This window comes from Prenolepis imparis, unplaced genomic scaffold (genome assembly GCF_030444845.1).
Source record: "Prenolepis imparis isolate NDT839.2.m4 unplaced genomic scaffold, iyPreImpa1.0 SCAF_9, whole genome shotgun sequence".
NCBI lineage: Eukaryota > Metazoa > Arthropoda > Insecta > Hymenoptera > Formicidae > Prenolepis > Prenolepis imparis.
The window spans coordinates 12,055,979-12,077,611 of NW_028141167.1; the positions used below are offsets into that span (position 1 = coordinate 12,055,979).

General features: G+C 38.7%; 1 protein-coding gene across 3 annotated transcripts in view; it reads left to right on the top strand.

Moving 5' to 3' along the window:
* Nucleotides 1-21,633, top strand: part of Fuss (SKI family transcriptional corepressor fussel) — a 55,591-nt gene that overhangs the window by 10,171 nt on the left and 23,787 nt on the right. The window contains exons 1-5 of one of the 3 annotated variants that reach the window (XM_083046493.1): nt 11,011-11,439; nt 18,197-18,287; nt 18,431-18,732; nt 18,895-19,499; nt 19,728-20,053. In XM_083046493.1, coding sequence (XP_082902619.1) covers nt 18,198-18,287; nt 18,431-18,732; nt 18,895-19,499; nt 19,728-20,053 — 1,323 coding nt within the window. In that variant the 5' untranslated portion in view covers nt 11,011-11,439; nt 18,197. Of the gene's footprint in view, nt 1-11,010; nt 11,440-18,196; nt 18,288-18,430; nt 18,733-18,894; nt 19,500-19,727; nt 20,054-21,633 lie in introns of those variants that run through there. The other 2 variants (XM_083046494.1, XM_083046492.1) reach the window with 2 other exon arrangements.

Below are 21,633 nucleotides of genomic sequence, written 5' to 3' on the forward strand. Positions count from 1 at the left end.
CCGACCAATTTGCATGGCATAAACCACGTCGGTCCTCGAGATTCAATTTAACTGGAGAACGCTGCGCGTACGGAGGTTTCCTTATAAGTAGTATCGCTCTTTTTAGTGTTCTCTCTATATATAGATATTCTCGTTTACAGATTACAAACTGCATCTGCATCTTTGGAATTTATCATTTTTTGAGATATTAGTATTATTATTATTTATTAAGTACATTATACGATAAATAATTAAATATCTAGTATATAAAACAATAAGCAAAGGAAATTAATAAAGAAAGGAAAAAAGAATTGCATTTTAATATCTATATATTTATTATTTTATTGTTATGATATATACTACAAATTTCATATATATTTAAAAATCTTTATAATATTATCATATTAAATAAAAGCTACTTTTATATATAAAATGAACGTGTCGCAAACTCTTGACTTTAGTCAATTTTTCATATTTTTATCTTTTAAAATACGATTTCGACATAACGTCAGAAAACGTGGACGTGCGCGTACATATACAAATCATTGTGGATGATAATTTACTAAACACGGGCTCGTTTCCCAAGACAGATGTACGAACATGTGTCTCGCCGGCAGGCGCTAAATGCGCGGTGGATTTATTCGGTTTGTCATCGGATCCATCGCGTCGTGAAACTGCACGCTTATTTCTCGTATTACACCCGCGTACTGTTGGGTAATCATCGTGTAATAGCCGAGTAATAATTTCGCCAGCAAGGGAGAGCGAGGGAGGGAGAGGGAATCAAGGAGCAACCCTATAAGAATGAGGCAGACTGCCCGCAGGCGAGGGGACCAATATGGGCGCCTTAAATGTGCGCTCCCGTTTAAATGAGAGCGAGGGAGGGAGAGAGAGATAGAGAGTCATCCAGATATATAAAGAACCCTATGTATCTAACCCTACTGTGATGTTTATTATTCACTTAGAATGCTCACGTTCTACTTGTTCCCCGCAGAGCTCTCGATCCGAGATCGGCTTACCCCTTGAACGACGCGGATAAATGCGGGATGAAGATGTCAGATAAATGTTGTTGTAATCGTTGGTTGTAGCAAGGAGATGTCGTAATCGCAATTGTAACGTAATTGTTTAAAGTTGACGAAAAATTTCAAACTTTCGATTTTTTTTAACTTATGAAATATGTTAATTGTGGATTATGATCTCTGATTTTATTACATAAATGGAAAGAATACACGATCATAGAGCGAGACTACATTATGCTTCGGCTTCCGTAATAATTACTCTTCTTTATTAGCGTCAATACTTCTCATCTTGGAGGATTTCGTTAATATGAATAATTCCTTTGTAATTAAAATAATTCCCTTATAATTTCCCGAATCAAATGATCATCGATCGCGATAGGCATTGTAATATTAATAGGCAATTTCCGTCCATTTTAATTTATCCTCTTCCCAGATAAGTAGCAAATGCCAAATAAATATATAATAATAGCAAGGTTTACATCCCCTAGGATTAGAGATAAAATATATTTATCTCTGCTTCAAGTTCTAACATTTCTTTTTATTTCTTATATTTCCTATTATCTTCGCGTTTATTCTGTGAAAGAGGTATAATGAAACGGAATAATATACAAGTTGGAAAGTTTTGTTTTATTTTATGCGCTAGAAAAAAAAATTCAATTTCTCTCTGAAGGATTACAAAATTGTAAAAAGTATAAAAAATACATTGCAACTGATATTTTGAAGTAATTTACGAGTCGAGCCTTCACAAAAAAAATACATGTACAATATTATGCGAAACATTCGTTTGCATGCGATGGATAGACGTAGAATCCAGACCGTCATCAACCTTAGATAAATAGACACGAAAACAGATAAGAAGAAAATGTGTGCGTTGACCGTACAATCGTTTAGCAGATCGATTATAATGATTGTTTTGACAGCGACCCGCGGGTCATGCCATTGTCATTGTCATTGTCATTGTCACGCTAGATTGAAATCAATATTTACATTCAAACCCAGGTAAATGTTAAGCTGTGTTAAGGAGGAAAGTTTTTTTACCCCTTTCTAATCCCAATTGTGTTACCGGTATCTCAGAAAAGATTCTCTGCACAAGATTTCATCGTTTTTGAAAAGGGCAAGTTGCTCTTATTTGACAGATCTCCCGAGAGATAACTTCTCATTACTATTGGTCACTTATTTTTTTATTTTATGCTTTATTATTTATTAGTTATTATTTATCTTTATATGTCAAATTTATATATTATACATAAAAAAAAAATGTATTGGTTCCTTTTTATTTATTGCGCGCGTTTACATCTTTCCATTTCTAAGAAGACTCTGCGTGAGTTGTATTTAAACTTAATCGATGATTTCCATAGTTTGTGTTACTAGCGAGATTCTTCCGCTTCATGAATCCTGTTTTTTCGCGATTTCACAGTTCTTTCGACGATTTTACGCGTATAACAGAGCGCACGGGGGCGCCTTCGGAGGCGTGACTGTTCGATAGGCATTTAGTTTAGGGGTGCCCATTGAGGAGCGACAATATACATCGGCAGCGGTCGTTATTGTACGAAAGTCTCGACACGATGATTGTGATGAGAAGGAAGAGTGGCAGCACGAGCCTAGCCGGCGGCGTGAATAATTCGCAATTGGATTATCCTAAGCTATATCTGGGAATCGGTGAGAGAACCTCATGGTTCTCCTCGGTCAGGCATGCTTGGACAATCGAGTGCGATTTGCGCGAGATTACGTGCAAGCGAGGGTATAAATGTAAAATATAGAACGGCGAGAGGACGTGAATAATTTTTGGAGCAATCGCGAAAAAAGATTTATCTAATCTTTTGAATATATTGTTGGAGATAAATTTATTTAATGATAACATGATAATATGATGGGAAAATAAAAGAGAGTGTTGGAGCATAGAAAATAATTATAATTTCAAATTGGACAGTGATCATGCATTGCTGTATAATAATTGAACATATCTTGATATTTATTTTATTACATATTGCCTTACTATTTATCTTGATATTTCTAAGATTGGACACAAACTTAATAATAATTTAATTACTTTTTATATTTAAATAGCAATTACATTTTGCAAAGTAATATAATATTTTGCATCTCTCAAATATCTCTTAATTATTTTCAAGCTTTTTAAAGCATTCCAAAATGCGTATGAGTTTGCAGAATAACAATTTAATTTGAATTAGAATTATAAAAGTTTGTTAGACTGCATTATATTTAACAATGCACTACTTTTAAAAAAATAGAAGGAATAATGTTTCTTTTATTATAAAGATAATTTCAATGATAAATAATATCGAGCAGAATGAAACTTTAACTAAAGATTTCTGTCTTACCATAAACGTTTTATCCCCTTGTAATATTCGTAGATTGATTTTCTTATTACACGCCATCTGCCATGGTGTTTTACTATGAAATGTTCCTTCAAACACCGGATTTCGCCATTATATGGTTACGTGTTACCAACTTCCGGCAACGTACGAGGAAAATCGATGAATGAATGGAATGAATGAGCGAATGGAGATAGAACAGTCTGTATTTCTGGTGCCCTCTACTCTTTTCATCATCAGTGGATAAAGCCCTACCTCTGTTAGACCTTTGTTAGATCTCTATTAGACTGTTGGCTATACATATTTCTACTTCCCATCTATCAATATAATTATACTTTGGTATCTTGTCGAAGAAATCTATACTTTCATGCGAAGATATGTTCAATTTATCACTATTGACAATTTAACATTGCTTGAAAAGCATAAAGAGAAGATACGTATTCAAATCATATTTATAATCATTTTAATTATATTCTTTTGTGCACAATTATTTAATCATTAAAATCGATTTTTTGTATTTCTTTATGCAGTTGCAAAGCAACTCTATAAAGATGAGAATTATCTGTTGTTAGAAAAATACACAAAATGAATAACATATAAAATTACAGATCTTACAATAATTTTTATCTTAATAATAATCTTAAGTATGTATTTAACAATCAAAAAACAAAAAATTAAGCAAAATTTAATCTTTAATTGTGTGAACATAAAGTCTTTATCCCATATTAGCCATTGAAGTAAACAAAATATATTTTTCCCAAAGTATAGTAGTAAAGACAAGATTTTTATAGAGCTTCTCTTTAAGAAATACATCCTTCGCGATTTCTTATTCAATTAAAAAGTTATATATTGTCAAAAATAGATAAAAATAAATACTGTCAAAAATAGATTGGCACGATAGTGATTTCTTGCGTCTCCACATCGTATTATTTCATAACTTGTGACATTCTCGCTTCTTCGTAACTTATGGCAGGACCATTTACACCCCCGTAAACGCGTCTCGCAGATGACCGCATAATAAAACCATTATTAAGATATTTAACATCCCATTGCGCGCCCACCAGCCACGTGAGTCGAGGTATCGTCGCAATCGCGGCGAACAAAAGCGCCTGGCTGATCTCTCTCTCTTTATAGTTATGCCGGGGCACGTGCCCGACATAATTCACCATTGATGGTTATATTCCATTGTGGGCCGAGAGCCCATTACGCGACCCCGTACGTGCAAGCCCCGGACAAAACGTCGAAATGGTAAATACGTATCCCGCACCGGTCGCCACTCCGACAACTATTTTCCCAAGATATTTTCGCGAACGATTTGTATCGCGTAATCCCCTAATCGATCTCTCGCCACGCAAATTAATCAACGACGAGCGTAATCTAACCACCGCGTAGAAGTGGAAATAAACTGCGCGATAATTCTTATTAAATTTAAAAGTTGCAAAAGTTTACCCAAAAGTTTTACGCGAACAATGACGCTCAGTTATATTTTATTAATGTATATTTATTTATTTAATTTTATTACGCAAGATTTATAATGATTAAGATTAAATTGAAAAAAAAAGTTTAATCAGTCAGAAATTCCTTGCATAAATAAAAGAATATTGTTAATGGAATTGTTTCCGAAATGTTTAATTCTTTATTAAATTATGGTAAAAAAGAAAGCAGCTTTTCTCGAGAGAAATCTATCGTGAAGATGCAATCTTTTGCGCAAGGTAACGTAAATGAATTCTTCTTCTACTTACTGATTCAATTTTCACAATGCGCCATTAATTGAGACCACGCGCGTTTATAGACAATCAGAGCTTGCGAGGCACGTGTCGATGGAGAGGAAATCTTTAAAACGCGATGCCGGATTTGTTTACGACCTTTGAAGGACTCGGTGCTCTCGAGTTCGAGTGCTCGTAAGGGTGAAAAGGGTCAGCCACTCGTGTACCGCCACTATGTAAGGGGTTGGGGACGAAACGGGGTTTGTTGCTACAGTTAACACTTGTCTGGGGTTGTTTCGTTTGAGCTCGATCTTTCTGTTCAACCCTCTTGTACATAATTTGCCAAGAATGAGATAGAAAGCGCGAATGGCAAAATTGATGATGGTCATATTTGATTCAAATAAATGTCTTTAAAATAACAGCAATTCCTAAGTAGTGTATGCACTATTTATTTTAGCTTCTGAAATACTTTGTACTAACATGTAACATTTTTATTTTATATAAAAAAATTGAGATATATATACAAATACTTATATAAGTTATAAGAGAATAATTATGAAATTATACATATAATTTTATTCTGATATCGCGCACATTAGAATACATTTGTTTGGTTAGATAGTTACGGTAATCTAAAAACGAGAAAACGTTCGAACCACAAAAAGTTGCCAAATTGATGCGGACCGGTCGTTACCATACGACGAAAATAATTTTAGCCGCAAAAGGTTAATAAACTTTGTTGAGCGGATTTCGTTGGACAGCAGCTTGTTTTACAGATTGACTCGAATTAAAATAATGGCGCGTAGCCTCAAAACTATCGATTCGTACGTATCAATATTTTACTGATGAAGAGATAAAGTATGGTAGGAAAGAATTTTTAAAATGTGTTTGATTAATTTTACCCACAAGTAAATTTTACTATACTTTTAATAAAATTAATCAAACATATTTTAAAAATTCTTTCCATACCATATTGTCCCACGATTACCATGATTTTCAGGGTAAATTTTAAAAGAAAATTCTCTCTGTGTATCTTTATCTAAGATATTATTTCTCGATTATATTACCAATTTAGATTTGATAAATATTTAAAATATAAACTACTACTTCTTACCAATTTTTTTAGCTTATATATTTTTAATGTTTTTTCGTCGGAGAATCGTGGAACGAGGATTCGCGTCTCGTTTCTTCGGTGCAATTGCCGAAGGAGAAAAATAATCGGGAATCGATTTCCCGAGGAGAGTGCTGACCACGAAGAAACCCGTCGCCGATTGCTTCGGAATTGTTTCAGATTGCTATTCGAGTGGCAAACACATTCAATATACGGAATAACGGGAGTCGAAACGCGGTGGGACGGATTCGTCGGCGGAAGATATGTTAGAGAAGAAAGAGGGGGTTGCGCGCGCGAGGGGTGGTTGTAATCTGTATTATCCCCCGACTATTAGTGTCGAGAGGATCGAGGGTCCACGGATTACAGTTATTACAACAGATACGAGGAATAACATTATGCGTGACGCTTTCCGCGGGTGCCTTCGATCGGCGCACAATCTCCCCTTTAAATGAACTTTAACCTGACCTAAGGTATACAGAAACTCTCTTTAAAAATCATATTGCGCAAGGATATCCTTCTATTGGGAGAAATATCGAAAGAATATCGAATCGTACATGACTCGCAAATAGGAAGATATTCAACTATATAATGGCTCACAATTTTTTTGCAAATAATGTTTATCTTTTATTTTTTTTAATACAATTTAATTCTGTATAAAAAAAATCATTAAGATCAACACGAGTCTCTGAAAAAATAAAATTTTAATTATTGTATAAATATTTTTTTTTATATACAATTAAATTATACTTTTGTACGTAAATATACTATTCTTAATTTATGCAGTGATAACTCTTATAATAATTGTTTTATATCCTAATTATAATTTAAAATTAATTTTACAATATAATTAACATTAATACTACCCTATTAAAATTAATATCGCTGAAGTTAAGTAGGGAAAAGAATCGCCGCTTTCCTGAAAAGTGGCCATCCTCGACAACTAGCTATCGCTATAGGGGCGTGATGCGGCACCCTTCCTTTCGGCAGATCGGACAACACAACTGTCGGCCTATTAAACTAATTGACTGCGCAGTATGCTGACGGCCGCAACGTTCGGAAATCGCGCTCTGCCTTACGAACACGTCGGGTTTTCCCTCGCCCTTCTATTCCCGTATGCCGTATGCACATATCGTGCGTGTCACGAACGGAAACCTCGGCGCGTCGATTACGACCCTCGCGCGAAATTTCGCACGCATCGTCACCCCCGAACGGGCCGATGTCGCGCCTCGAGACCAAAGCTCGTTATGCAAATAGCAAACATGGGTCTGCCAAGTGCAGCATCCCCGAATCGTGTCGTTCGATATACACGTTGGATAATGATCAGATCCAATGAAAGTTTTTAAGTTTTGGATTTTTCGAATCGAATCATAAATGGAAGAATTATAAAATCGTGTAGGTAATACCTGTTTACGTATTTTGTTCTGCAATATACACTTGGCACTCTTCCTTGTCAGAATTGCAGAGTTATAACTTAAGTAATAATAATTAGATAATTATAATTAGATTTATTAATTGTAAAATTAATATATAATATTTATATATTAATTTTAATATATTTAATATATATATATTACTATATTGTATATAATATAATAATATAATTATATATATTTTATGTTAATGAAATGCACGTTAAAGAGAGCTCGATTTCAGGATCGCCGGGGAACGACACGACTATTAAATACGGTAACCGCGAGAAAGAAAGATACACGTGTGTATTTCAACGCAACGAGATAGTTATAATAATCGCTTTGTGAAATGTCGATCACCGATCGCGCGCACAATTGAAAGGATCCGACAATGGCAGCAGTTTCGATCATTATTACGGCATTACACGTGAGGGGCTTTCCTCCTCGCTTTCGGATTTGGATCGGTATCGAAAAGCGAACTTATCAGCGCGCACCCTCTCGCTCCGGTCGTCTACCGAGTAGAGAGTCCGAGCCGAATCCTCGGGCAAATCGACCGCGTGCGGTCGGCGCTCTGATCGGCGAAGGTAGCTTTAATATCCGACACGCGTCCTCATCAAAGTGATCCCCGGCATCGGCAGTCCATTGAGAGAGATCCGCGCGCGCTTACCACCACTTCATCTTCTTTGGGTGCGGAGCTCCGGGGTATCATCGCGGCCAGCTCGTTACCGAGGTATCGTTCCGGTGCATCCTTATTCCGGGTAGCGAAAGCCGGTAATAAAGGCCGTTTAATTTTATCGCCGTGGCAATCGAACGACGTGCTCGCTACGAGTAATTGGCCACTAACTAGGAATCGCTCGGTCCCCGTTCGATTTTCACGAGATCTTCGCGGATACGTCGTCATAACTCGAAGAGGGGCGTATGGTATTTTTTTTTTTAGACAAAATGAAAAAAAGTACTTGGAAAAATTTAACTACACGTATAATCAAATTGTTTTTTTTTTCCTGCAAAGTTACTTTTTACATTTTGGATATATGAAATTTCTTAAATTACTTAAATTATTTAGTTTTAACGGAAGGAAAAAGGATAGCGATGCTATGTTAATTTCAATCTATACGCGATATTAATTCCTGAAATTACCTGTTTCTAATTACGATCCGGATTACGTTGTTTTGGAGTACTCTCTCTCGACCACGTTTCAATTTTACTTGAAAAGTGTTCTTTAACTTTGAATTACGCGATTTAATCTGCTATCTGTCAGTGTCATCGGGTGGTGCGTTAGCGGCGATGGTCGATCACGGCGGACATTAATAAAATAACGCAGTCACGGATTTTTTCCAACACTCGACTGCGTAGCGAGGGTGTGAAGGGTAGGAGAAGATGGTAACAATGCGAGGGGGCGACCATGAAACCCTGGATCGGACCTTATGTTCGCGCATTGTGACTTTTCGTCGAGATAGAAGAGAGAAAGAGAGAGACACTCGGAGTAGTCCGGCATAATTGGCAGGGGTCCCCGACGTAATATTTATTACGGATTCGAGAGAGAGGGAACGGCAAAAAAGAAAGATCGTAATGGCCAACTGGGATACAAACTGTACCAGCCTCTTTGCGGTTCGTTAAACGAAACCTTCGCCGAAGGGTGTCGAAAAAGATACGCAAAGCGATTGTAATCATTTTCCTCTGGTATCATTTTTTCCCTTGCAATACTAAATCGACATATCTTTTATTTGAGTGGCCATAGAAAAACTGTCTCTCGTCGAAATTAATTTTAATAATAAAAAAAATGAAAATGTGTTATTAATTTTCAAATTAAATTTACCACGTTTTCGTTTATGCGTTTTTAGACGAAAAAAGTTCCTTGTTACATGTTATTTCGAGATGCGTTACATTGTGAGCTCGTCATCGCTCGTCTAGGCTGTAATATCGTTTGTTTGTCACCGTTGCTACGATGAGTTATTCTCGGCTTGATCAAAAGCATCTCTGCAAATCGGTCCTGTTTCCCTCGCACAGATTCGTGTTAAGCGGATTTAATTTACGTCACGAGCGAACAGAGACGCTCGCGCGCGCTCTTTAATCGTCTTGAATATCGCCGTTGACGTAGATGCGCTCCTTGGCGACGTTGGAGGAGGTCTTATCACGATATGCGCGCACGAAAAAGATGTCTTGAGAGAAAGTCGCTTTTCGCGAAAATACTATCCCTTCGAATGTACAGGGTGTTCCGCATCCAATTCTAATAGCAAGAGATCCGTCGACAGAGAGAGAAATAGAGTTGAAGTTCTCTCTTCTTTTACTAACTGAAATCCTATGGTCATTTTCCTGATTGTCGACATTATACATCTTAGCAATTAAGGTGTAACAAAATTTCTCCTGGAATTGGCCAGGCAACAAAATTTTTTTAAATCCATCTACTTTGTTGAAAAATTTGTGTTAAATTTAACAAATATCACATGTCCCAAACGGTCCACAGAAATTTTTGTGTTAATTTAACATAATACGGATATGTTAAATGACGACACGAATGTTGTGTTAATATTTTAACATAAAATAAATGCAAACTTCAAGTAAACTTAAAATAAATTTTGTGTTAAATTAATATAGTTTTAATGTAAAAATTAACTTAAAAAGTTGTTAATTTTACATTTTATCATCCCCACATATTATAAAGTAAAATTAACATTTTTTTTCTGTAAATTTTAACAGATAAATCTTGTCACTAATAATATCGAACATATTTATTGTGTAAAATTAAAAGTAAATACACATTGTGTTATTTTTACACTTTTTTCAGTTATTTTAATAATTTAACATTTGAGTTTAATTAACACAACAGCAATATGTTAATTTAACACATGAATGTGTTAAATATTTAACACAAAAATTTTAACGAGGTCCGTTAACCGTTTTAACAAGAAAACACAAATTTTCCAATAAAGTCTTTAAAACTTGAGCAGCTGGAAATTAAAGTCAATCTTTTCTTTAGAGAGAATTTTCCCAATACTTGGGATCTTTAATTTAATTAAAATACACATAAAGTAAGAACGGACAAAATATTAATGTCAGAAATTTGAAACAAGCTTTTTCTTTACCAAACGCGCATAAGGCCAAAACACTCTGTAGCCTGTCATAAGTCCGAGCGTACGCGCGCGCACTTTCTCCCTCTCATCCCCGTTTGTGCGCGCTCGCGCGCGCGTGGGTCGAGTGCGGGTATAATAATAACGTTCGGTAAGTACGTGTTTGTAGTTACCCCTGAGGTGAGCCACCCCCGGAGAGGGCCAGGAGGCTCCGCCTTCGTCGGCATGGGGTTGGTTGTCACGGGGGTGGAACACTCGGGGGCGGTTCCTCACCATCCGAGTCCCGATTTAGCGTTCTCGCTCGTCGCTCGGAGAAAAAGAGGGTGACGCGAAACACGCACCCCGTGCGCGGTGGACGCTCGAGCAAACCTGTCTCTGGACGCATCCCGTAGTCGGTCACGGCGGTACGAAACAAGTATTGCCCCGTCGGGGCGCGGAGGTTTAATCGTCGTATCGTAATTAAGATAGTTTGGACGTTAGACCGGGCTAGAGAAGCGCGGAAGTTGATGTTGAAGAATCCTTGTCGTGGTAAAAGAGAAAAGAAATGAAGCCTTGTCCTAGATTGGAGAAACTAGTCACTGTTTCACAGTAGAAGAGACAAGTTCTTTACTTTCTAACAATTGACAAATCGTTGACGTAACCGAGAAGACGAGAGAGTGATCGTCATATTTAAAAGTAATCTTCGTTGCGACCGAAAGAAGAAGAAGTTCTTGGAGAAGAAAATCAGTTTGCACTTTGATCATCGCCTGGCGTGAAACTCAAATTGTGAAACAGTCGTCATTTCCGACTGTTGGCGTCTGTACTGCACCTTCAGGTAGGCATCGACTTGCGTTCTGTCTTTGAATCTTTGAATTGTATTTTTATATCATGTGTTTTATATACATATATTACGAGTTCTTCTATTGTTAGTTGTTCTCTACAGCTTCTTATACAACTTTCTTAATTATATTTTAGCTACACCTCCTTGCAATTTTTTTTCTTCTATTTTAATTATAAATAAATATCATTTCACTTTAAATGTGCGAGTAAAATATAAGAAAACAGGTTTATTACGTACGATATTTGCTTATTTAAGATTGTAAAATCGCTGTTGTTGAAGCATACGATATATTGAAGTTTGAGAATAATTCTAACGACTTTCGCCGAGCCTTCGAAGGGAATCAGTGTCGTAAAGAGAGCCCCCTTCGGACATTGCTAAATAGATTGATAGTCGATTCACGGGTCCCGAGCAAACTGGTCCCGCGAGAATACGTGGGGTCGTCGCGTCGTAGGAGTGCCGAGCGAACAAACGCCATAAACTGTTTGTTCTTGGGATTAGCCGCTGCTGATTTGCCTCTCCTACAAAGGAGAAAATGACGAACCGCGTAGACGTTTTATTTCATTGCGATTAGAAAAAAAATATTGTAAGAATAAAATGATCGTTGTACATAAGTTCAACTATTAATGTACGAGAGCTACCTTAACTAGTAGACATTAATTAGGTATTTCATCGTATGTTTTCGCCGTATTTTTCACACGGTACATTTATCGTTAAACGCGAATCCGCGGATTATGAGTTTCATTAGTATAATCCTTTCGTTATGTAATGTTAAAGAAACTTACGAAGTCATTCGTCAAGAGTTTGCAGAGCTTGATTTAATGTTGATGGTGTTTCGATTGAATTAATAAGCATGATAATTATACTCGGACTCAGGTGCGTTTTCGACGAGTTTCCGAAAGTTTTCGGATCATTCGGAGAGACGTGTCTCGCCTAATTTTTTGGTTGACTACACGCGCGCGATTTATGGTTCGCCTCTAGACAGGGTTAAAGTTTTTCTTAAGCAAGAACATGGGAGAAAGTCGCAGGATATGTCTAAGTTTTAAATGCATTTAACGATGATTCAACTAATTTTCGAAATATGCTAAGACAATATAATTTTATTATTCTAAAAATTGAATTTCTTTTAACCGGCTATGTTTTTTATAAATATCTTTTTATGGTTTCTCGCTTTCTTTTCCGAAAACATAAAAAAAATCTTCTTAGCTTATCTTATAAATATTTGAAATTAAAAAATTTGCTTTTATCGATAAGGAACATTTGTTGTTCGATATTTGAGAAACTTTCAACAAGATATATATTTATCTAAATAATTAATTTCTCTAAGAACCTTCCGTTTGTTCCGACAATTTAATTTCTTAACTTCTTTCCATAGTTATTATTTTTAAACCTGCAAAGTTACGTGTAACACGGGAAATAATGTCGACTTAACATTCGCGTAATCTTCGAATCGTGAAATACAAATCTCGTTTTCCTTTCTCCCTTCACCGGGAATAAAATTCGGTGTATAAATTGCAATTGTAAAAATATACCGCTCACGAAGTAAAAGGACTCCCAGGTTCAGCTAAATACTTATGACGATCGGGGGGCGGGGGGGAGAGAGAGAGAGAGAGCACATTCCGGTTATTAAAATTATTATCCGAATGGCATATTTAATCTCCTGATCCTCTTGACAGACTTTGATAGCAGCCCGCGGCTGTTATGCCTCTGATGCCACTCTAGATGATAACATTTTAACGCGCTGTACAGATACAAAGGCCAAAGGATTAACGTGCGCTACTTGACAAAGCCGATATACTTCGCTGCGAGAGAAGCATTAAGAATTAACGATGTTGTATATAAATTAATATAAAAGCAAAGTGGACGCGCGCGGAACTTGCACCATCGCCATCATCGTACATGTGTATAATAAATATATCATCATCCGATTCTGATATTACATTGTGTAAATATCGGAGGATTTATTGATTCATAATCTTAATACGATCGCTAGTTGGTAATTTTTAGAAATAGGCAGGATATTGATACAGTTTGAGGGAGATAATGGATTATACGAGATTGATTTTCGCGTATAATCGGTCTAATCGAGAGTCGAAATTAAACTCGACGAGGACAGATCGACGAGGATTAATTGCGGATATCAAGCGCAATCAAATACTGGCGACCGAGCGACGCGGATGACATCGACGTATTAATACTGATTACATCGCGCTTTCGCGCTTTGTTGTCCGGCAGGATTACACACCTGCCATTTCCGATTTACATCTCCGCTGACAAGATAGCAGCGAGGGGGAAGCAGCCGCTCATAAATTATGCGAAGAATTTGCGAGACGCGTACAATTACCGAAAGAAAGAGAGAGAGGAAACTGGTGTTTTCTAACGCGAGATGAAGAAGTTGAATCGAAAGGAAGCGCGAGAGAGAGGATTTCGGAAGTTGAGAGAGAGAAAAAGAGAGAGGGGGACAAGAGAGATGGAGTCGTGATGGAAGAACGGAGATTTAACAATGTTACAATGAACCTCCCATCGTCGTCGGTGGAGAGAGAGAGAGAGAACCCCGGGATCGCAGATTGAATTGTAAAATAACCGAGAGGGGAACAATACGCCCCGGTACAACATTGTGTTTGCATTTAAATAATCCGCGAGCCCGCGGGTACGTAATCCTGAGAGAGCGCCGTCGCGACTTCTCGTTCCCTTCCTCTCCTCCTATTTATATATCTATCTCGCGCAATCTCCGACGCAGTCCTATAATAATCTCGTAGGGATATTTCTCGGAACTTTGTCGGATCTTGATGATTATGACAATAATCATCAAGAGGAATTATGGTGTGTCTTGACGATTAATTTTTAATCGTAAAATTTTCTTGAGAGCTAAAGTACATTTGAAATTAATTTTAAATCATTTCTGCAAATTTTGATACGTCCCCAATCTGAAAATTAAGCTTTATTATTTTATAAATTAGATCAAATTTTAAATTAAAGTATAATTGAAGCAATATTTAATTGTCACCATCTACATACAATTTTGAAAGCCGAATGTTTCATCTTGTTTCATATAGAAATTTTCATTAGAATGTTTTATTAATACTGGCTAATGAGCTAAAAGGAGCCACTGCTAAACGTACAATCATTGTATGAATCATCATAAATTATAATCAACGTATCTCGTAACTTTTCTCGGACCGTCACGTCATTTCTAATGCGGATGAGCACCTTTCGCCAAGTCGGCGAACGAACGAGCGCTATCGCGATCGACCGTTCGTTCTATTCGGTCTGCGCTATAATTGTAAGTAGCTAGTAATTAATGCGGTCGATTCGAGTCCGATCCGTCCGACCGCTAACCAACGGAATCCGCGAGGCTCGTCGAAACGGGCGGGCGGCAAAGGGGAATCGAGGGAAACGGGGGTTGAAACTCGCGATGGACGAAGGACGGGAAGGGGGTAGGAGGGGGAGAGTTGTTCCGGGTCGGGTACCGACATTGTTTCACGGTGGATGAGAATTTAATTTGCACGGTACGAGAGGTAACGGCGGCGCAGGAGGAAGAGAACCGGATAAGAGAGAGAGAGAAAGAAAGAGGAAGAGGAGGAGAGGGAGAACGCTCGGATGGGTGCTGCCTTGTTTAAGCGTGGGTGGGGGTGTCAAATTGAATTACCCCCTCGTACCACGGCTCCCCGGGGATGTTTGCCGGGGCGCTGGCGCTCTCGCGCTGTCTCCGGACGTCGGGGGTTGCATCGGTATCTGTGTGTGTTCGTTATACACGTATATATATATATATATATATATATGTACGTGTGCGCGCGCTACCTTCTCTTCTCTCCACGCGGAGGCGTTTTCAATTAAAATCAACACCGGGGGTTGGCCCCGACCCCGCGTGCCCCGCTCGTCCTCCTCCCCTCGCCGACCGTTTTGATCTCTCTTCCTAATCGGCGCGTACCTGTGTTCCGCGATACACTCTTTTCCTCTCCCGAACGACCTTCCCGACTTTTTCGCCCTTCCCGCTTTTTCGCGTCTCTGTTGTCTTATGTGTGTATTATGTTATTGACTCGGTTCTACATAACTGTAGCGTTTGTGTGGTAACGACCAGAATTTCGCGTTGCGTTATTCGATAGAGAGATATGCCGGAAATTCTCTTCTAGTGATTTATTTATCGTCCGTATCCACTCTTACTCTACGTCGATTTTTTTTATGAAAAAAATCTCTTGCGATATCGCGAGAATTGTTTCTGCCATAATTCGGCATTCAATGTGCGCGTACTATCTAAAGATTTTGTATAAATTCTTCTTCAAATATTGAAAAGTATTTAATGAATGTCTCATCTTTGCAGAAAAGTAATTATTATTATATGTCTCCATATACATACTTTTTTCTATTTCTTGTCTCTCTAGAAGAAGTACGATTTTTTTTATACATTTGAAGATAAATTTATTACAAAACTGTCTCCTTCGTCGATATTTATCTCTTAAAATTTTCGTCTTTTTCAAAAAATCTTTCTCGAAAATCCTTGTCGTGTTCTAACTTAAACTAACGAAGAAACCTTCAGTCACTTATTACAGGCACTTGGAATTTTTCGATCTCTTCTTTTCCGTCTCCGCTAAGAGGATAAAGAACCCGATTCGCGGAGCCGACTCTCATTTTCGCCTTTAGCATTACGTCTTTCTTTCTTTTTTTTTTTTTCGCTACCTTATCCGACGATCCCCGTGAAAGGAAGTTTGCTCCATGTAACTTAGCGAATCGTTCTCATTGAGAAAAGCTTCTCACTCTCGTATTCCTCTCTCTTCGCGAATTCCTTGCCACTTTGATTCATGGGAAAAAAATACGGAGACGTGCCGAGAGATTGATGGTTTGCTACTAAATTATTTCCTCGCAAAGCCTCTTCATGTCTGGCGCGAATACGGTATTCAATCAGATATCGTCACGTTGATTGAAAAGACGTAATTATAAAGTATGAAGGCATTACGAAGAAAAATTCTTTTTTCCTTCAAACAAAGCTAGTTTTCTTAAAAAACCATTTATAATTAAAAAATAATTTTTCTTGATACTTTTTAACTCTTTTTCTTCTAAATCGAGAGATCAGTGCAGTAACATTATTTTTCTCGACGCGATTAACGAATCAACCAATTACCGATTACGGAAAGAAGCCGGAAAGAAGGTTAAGCGAGAGAAAAGGGACTTAATCATCCTTAATTCTATTCCGCGATTCGAGAAAGAGAGAGAGCTAGAACGAGAGAATACAGCGACCAGCGCTTTGATCGCGCGAGTTTAATTTCAGCGAGTCCTTGGATTCGCTTAATTACTGTCCGATAATTAAGGAAGGCCTTCCGAACGACGACGACGACGACGACGACGAAAACAACTTAATCACACCTTTTAACCGGCACGCGTGTTTTTCCCAATCGCGAATAAACGTTTCGCCCCTGATTAATCTGGCATCAATATAGAGATATCCAACAAATCTCACAATCAGTCAAGTACCAAAATAATAAATATAACATGCGAGGAAATATATTATTACGCAATTGAAACAACCAACGATGTGTTTCATCAATCGACGAAGCAATTAATAATTTATTTAGGTTTTTAAAATTAGGATTAATTGTAAAATATATATTGGCGCAAAAATAGATACGTAAAATTAGCCAGAGTTTGCAAATCCTGGTTTATAATCTAGCTTTTAGTTTTATCATTCGCTTTTGTAAAAATATCACTGGGAAAGAGAGAGAGACCTTTATCCTTTTGTCAAAAAAGATCGAATATAAATGGAGGTCTGAGAGTAGCGCGCGCGTTACCGCTTACGTTATGAAAAGTCGCGTTATCGTTCGCGATTTAATTGGTCGGCGGCAATCGGTCGGGACAGAGCAAAAACGAGGAGGGCCCGCGATTTAATTGAGCTGAATGCATCTGCCGGACGCGGCGGCACATCGAAATATATATATATATATATATATAGAAAGAGAGAGGGAGAGAGAGAGAAAGCAAAAGAGGACGCTGATCGATAAAGTGTAATAAATATAATTACAACGAAAGGGTGGAAGAGAGAGATACGGGAGAGGAGGAGGACGCTTTTTTCATCCTGCGCGAACCGGAAACGCGGAATTTATTAGCGCGACCGTAAAACATCAGAGATTATAATCAATCTCGTCGATGATGATAAAAACCACGCCGAGAGGCGAATTATTGCCGCGTCGCATCGGTGATGCATTTTCCCCATTAGGTCGAATAGGCTCGGGAATTCGAATAACGCGATATAGACAGCACAGAATTACGAACAATTTTCGAAACATTGTTAAAACAATCAATTTTGTTTTCGGGCAATGATAGAAACGAGACAAGGGCGGCGATGATTTTTAAATGATTTTTAAATGCATCAGGAAGTGGAGGTGCGGAACATGTAATTTTTAAACAAAATTTATATTTATTAGAGTGAGATAATAATTGCGTTGTAAGATGAAATATTCTGTTTCAAATGACTATTTTATTAAACATCATATTTTTCGAAAAAATTAGTTTTGAGTATTCGTCTTGATGATTAAAGCGATTATCAGATGTTTCGCATATAATATACTTATAATAAATTTTTATAAATATAATTAATAAATAAGTACTACGTCTTTTAATATGTAGATTTCTTCTAATGTCAATTTATATACTTTGATCTGATTTAAATGAGATATTTTAATATTACAGTTACAAACAAGATTGTGGATATCTTTATTCGTATATTTCCGCGTTAATTCGGCAATAATAATCTCTTTTTAAGAATGGATGGGCCGGCAGTGCTGTCGATGCCGCCTTCTTCGCAGAAATCAGCACAATCGCCGCAACCGCAATCCCATTCAAAACAGAATCAGGTAAACGCAGAGACAACGCAAAGTGTCTCGAAATTAAATGGACTACAATTTTTAAAATCATATAAACTTGAGCAAAAGAATATTTTTATCGAACACGATGCGCTCGATTCCGAGGGGTATCGTAGGTCAACTAAACTATATAGGAGTTGCAGGTGAGTACCGTGTCGCTTTACGGGATCCACATCGTGTCGCTGGTGATCGAGGGCCAGGAGAGGCTGTGCCTCGCGCAGATCAGCAACACCCTGCTGAAGCAGTTCAGCTACAACGAGATACACAATCGCCGAGTGGCGTTGGGTATCACCTGCGTGCAGTGCACGCCGGTGCAGCTAGAAATACTTCGTCGTGCCGGCGCGATGCCGGTGTCCTCGCGTAGATGCGGCATGATTACTCGTAGAGAAGCGGAACGCCTCTGCAAGTCCTTCCTCGGCGACAACGCACCGCCTAGGTCAGTGGCAGATGACATTCGCAATCATTGTAACTGTAAAAATGTTGCAAAATATTTCTCTCCACTCCAGAGTTAGTTGAAAGAGTTAATTCGAAAGAGATCTTGATTTGATTTTCGTCCCAATATATAATTACATACAAATTCGGGGCTGATCTTACACAGATTGCCCGAGGACTTTGCGTTCTCCGTTCACCACGAGTGCGCCTGGGGCTGTCGCGGCGCGTTCTTACCCGCCCGTTACAACAGCTCGCGCGCCAAGTGCATCAAGTGCTCGTACTGCGGCTTGTTCTTCTCGCCGAACAAGTTCATCTTCCACTCGCACCGTATGGGCCCGTCCGACAAGTACGTGCAACCGGACGCGGCCAACTTTAACTCGTGGCGCCGTCATATGAAGCTGTCCGGCACCCAACCGGACGAGATAGTGCACGCCTGGGAGGACGTCAAAGCGATGTTCAACGGTGGCACCAGGAAACGTCTGCTGGGCAACTCGAACGGCACCCGGGAATCGGCGAGCCCGGCGAAGCAGCCGAGATCGTCGCCGAACACAGCCGCTCAGATTTCCACTCTGGTGCCCACACCGGCGCATCCCCGCGTACCGCCGTTCCCGGAACTGCCCCTGCCGCTGTCCCGTAGCCTCGTCATGGACTATGTGTGGCATCAGCATCAGCAGGCGGCGGCGGTGGCCGCGGCCAAGACACCAGGTCCCTTCGCCTTCCCACCCTACGCTCTGCCCTGGTTGACCAAGCGGAGTCCCGTCCTGTTTCCCGGTAAGACATTTATTACGCCAATAATTATTTATAATTAATTCATCAGATATAAAATCGTTAATCGTGCTTTTCATTTAAATTTATGCCGAGCTATATCGTAAAACTATAATTAAAAATATAATAATGAACTAGTCGTCATCTCCATCTCCATTTATCCTATTCTTGCCGTAATCAATGGCTAATGATCTCGACCCCAATTAGATAACACATGATCTAATTGGTTTGCAGGACCGCTACCGCCGCCCATAAGCGGCTCCAGTCCCACGGAACCTTTGATCCCGACCGTCAATCCAACTTTACATCAGTCTGCGTTCCGTCCGGTGATTCGCGGACCACCCATCGTCGAGCCAGCGGTGATCCCGGAGCGGCCGGCAGACGTCAGCCAGAAGGAGGAGAACTCCGATGACGAGGTCGACATCGAGACGACGGAGGACGACCCGGTGACGCCGCTCAACGCGAGTCTTCAGAACCTTCACTCGGCCTCGAATTCCGCCATGAGCAGCCACAGCGGACGGAGTACGTCGCCGCAGTGCTGGAGTCCTCCTCGGGAAACGGTGAGTCACTCGCTCTTTAGTTTATCGCGCACGAGATTAAATAAAGCAGCAACTAGTGATTGAAAAAATCGAGAGAAAGGTCTGCGAATCTTTGAACTTTATCGCGTTCACCGCGATTGCGTTTAGAGACACGACATCGCGTGCAGCAGTCGATCGCGTGCTGTCACGCTAGCGTGATTGTGTTTGTCATGCGAATATGTCTTCGTGAACAACGGGAAGGATTCGCCCTACACACACACATTTATACGAGCACGACATATTTCCAGCGGCGACGATTCGCCGCTTATCGTAGAGTGTTTGCGATCGGCCGGCGATAATCAACTCGCCGCGTCGCTCTTCAAGTGATCGCACGTGAGTTTCGGCTGACAGGCACGTGACTGCGACGTAGTACTGTCGCGCCTTGAGCGGCCCGCGTCATTGAGTACATCGGAGCTAAACGAGGCTCGATCAACAATGATTCGCTCTAAATTGATTGCATTGAGGCGCATAGTGAATCAGATTCTATTTCACATTTTTTAATTAAAATTATATAATAATTATTGACTGCTAACAAAGTTTTAATTTTAATTTTCAAATTAAAATTATAATTTAATTTTAAAATTTTCCAATATTGAATTATTGATTTTTGTATTTGTCAAGATGACTAAATTGATTTCTACCATTCAGGCAGATGCATAATAATTAGATCCTAGTATATATATTAAGATTAAAATCGAAATCATATTGACAAGTATTTTGAATTTAATTTGAATCTGCATTGCGCAATCCGTAAATTTATTACCTTTACTCTTAAAAGCACGTCTATACACTGAGAAAATTTTCTCTTAGAATTTATCCTGAAAATCATGGTAATCGTGGGACAATATGATATGGAAAGAATTTTATGAGAATTTCTTTGATTAATCATAATAAAATATAAAACATGTTTGATTAATTTTACTAAACTAGTAGCATAGTAAAATTAATCAAACACATTTTATATTTTATTGTAATAGATATTATTATTTTTATTGTGATAAATATTAATCAGAGCAATTCTCATAAAATTCTTTCTGTGTACTAATTAAATTCTAAGAAATTGAGATAAGGACCAAATGAGGAAAATTTCATCCAAAAATAAAAATCTCTTTTCGGTACAGAAATCTAAGATAACAGATGCATATACATCAACCGCTAGAAAGTGTTAAATTCATTGACACTCAAAAATTTAATACACATTGCTGAAAATTATTAAAAATCCCTCCATTTATGCGAATAACTTGTACAAATAACAGAAATTTTTTTCTCTCTTTTCTTCTCTTTTTTCCCTTCTCGTCAGCAGTCTCTATAGCGAGAACGTCGACTCTCTCGGCCTCGAGAAGCAATTTATTATGGCGTGACTCTTATTCAGTCGATCGGTGAGTGAATAAAGGTACGCGTCTACGCGGTTTAATAACGGAGTATGTTTGCGTTGTAAGGAAAGTAGCTCCGCACCCCCTCCGATACGTGATGCGTGACCGTGCGACGTCTCCCCTGTAAACGGCCAGCGAAATATTTTCCCGCAACACGACACCCGATGGCAAACAAAGTGCCGTCGCAAA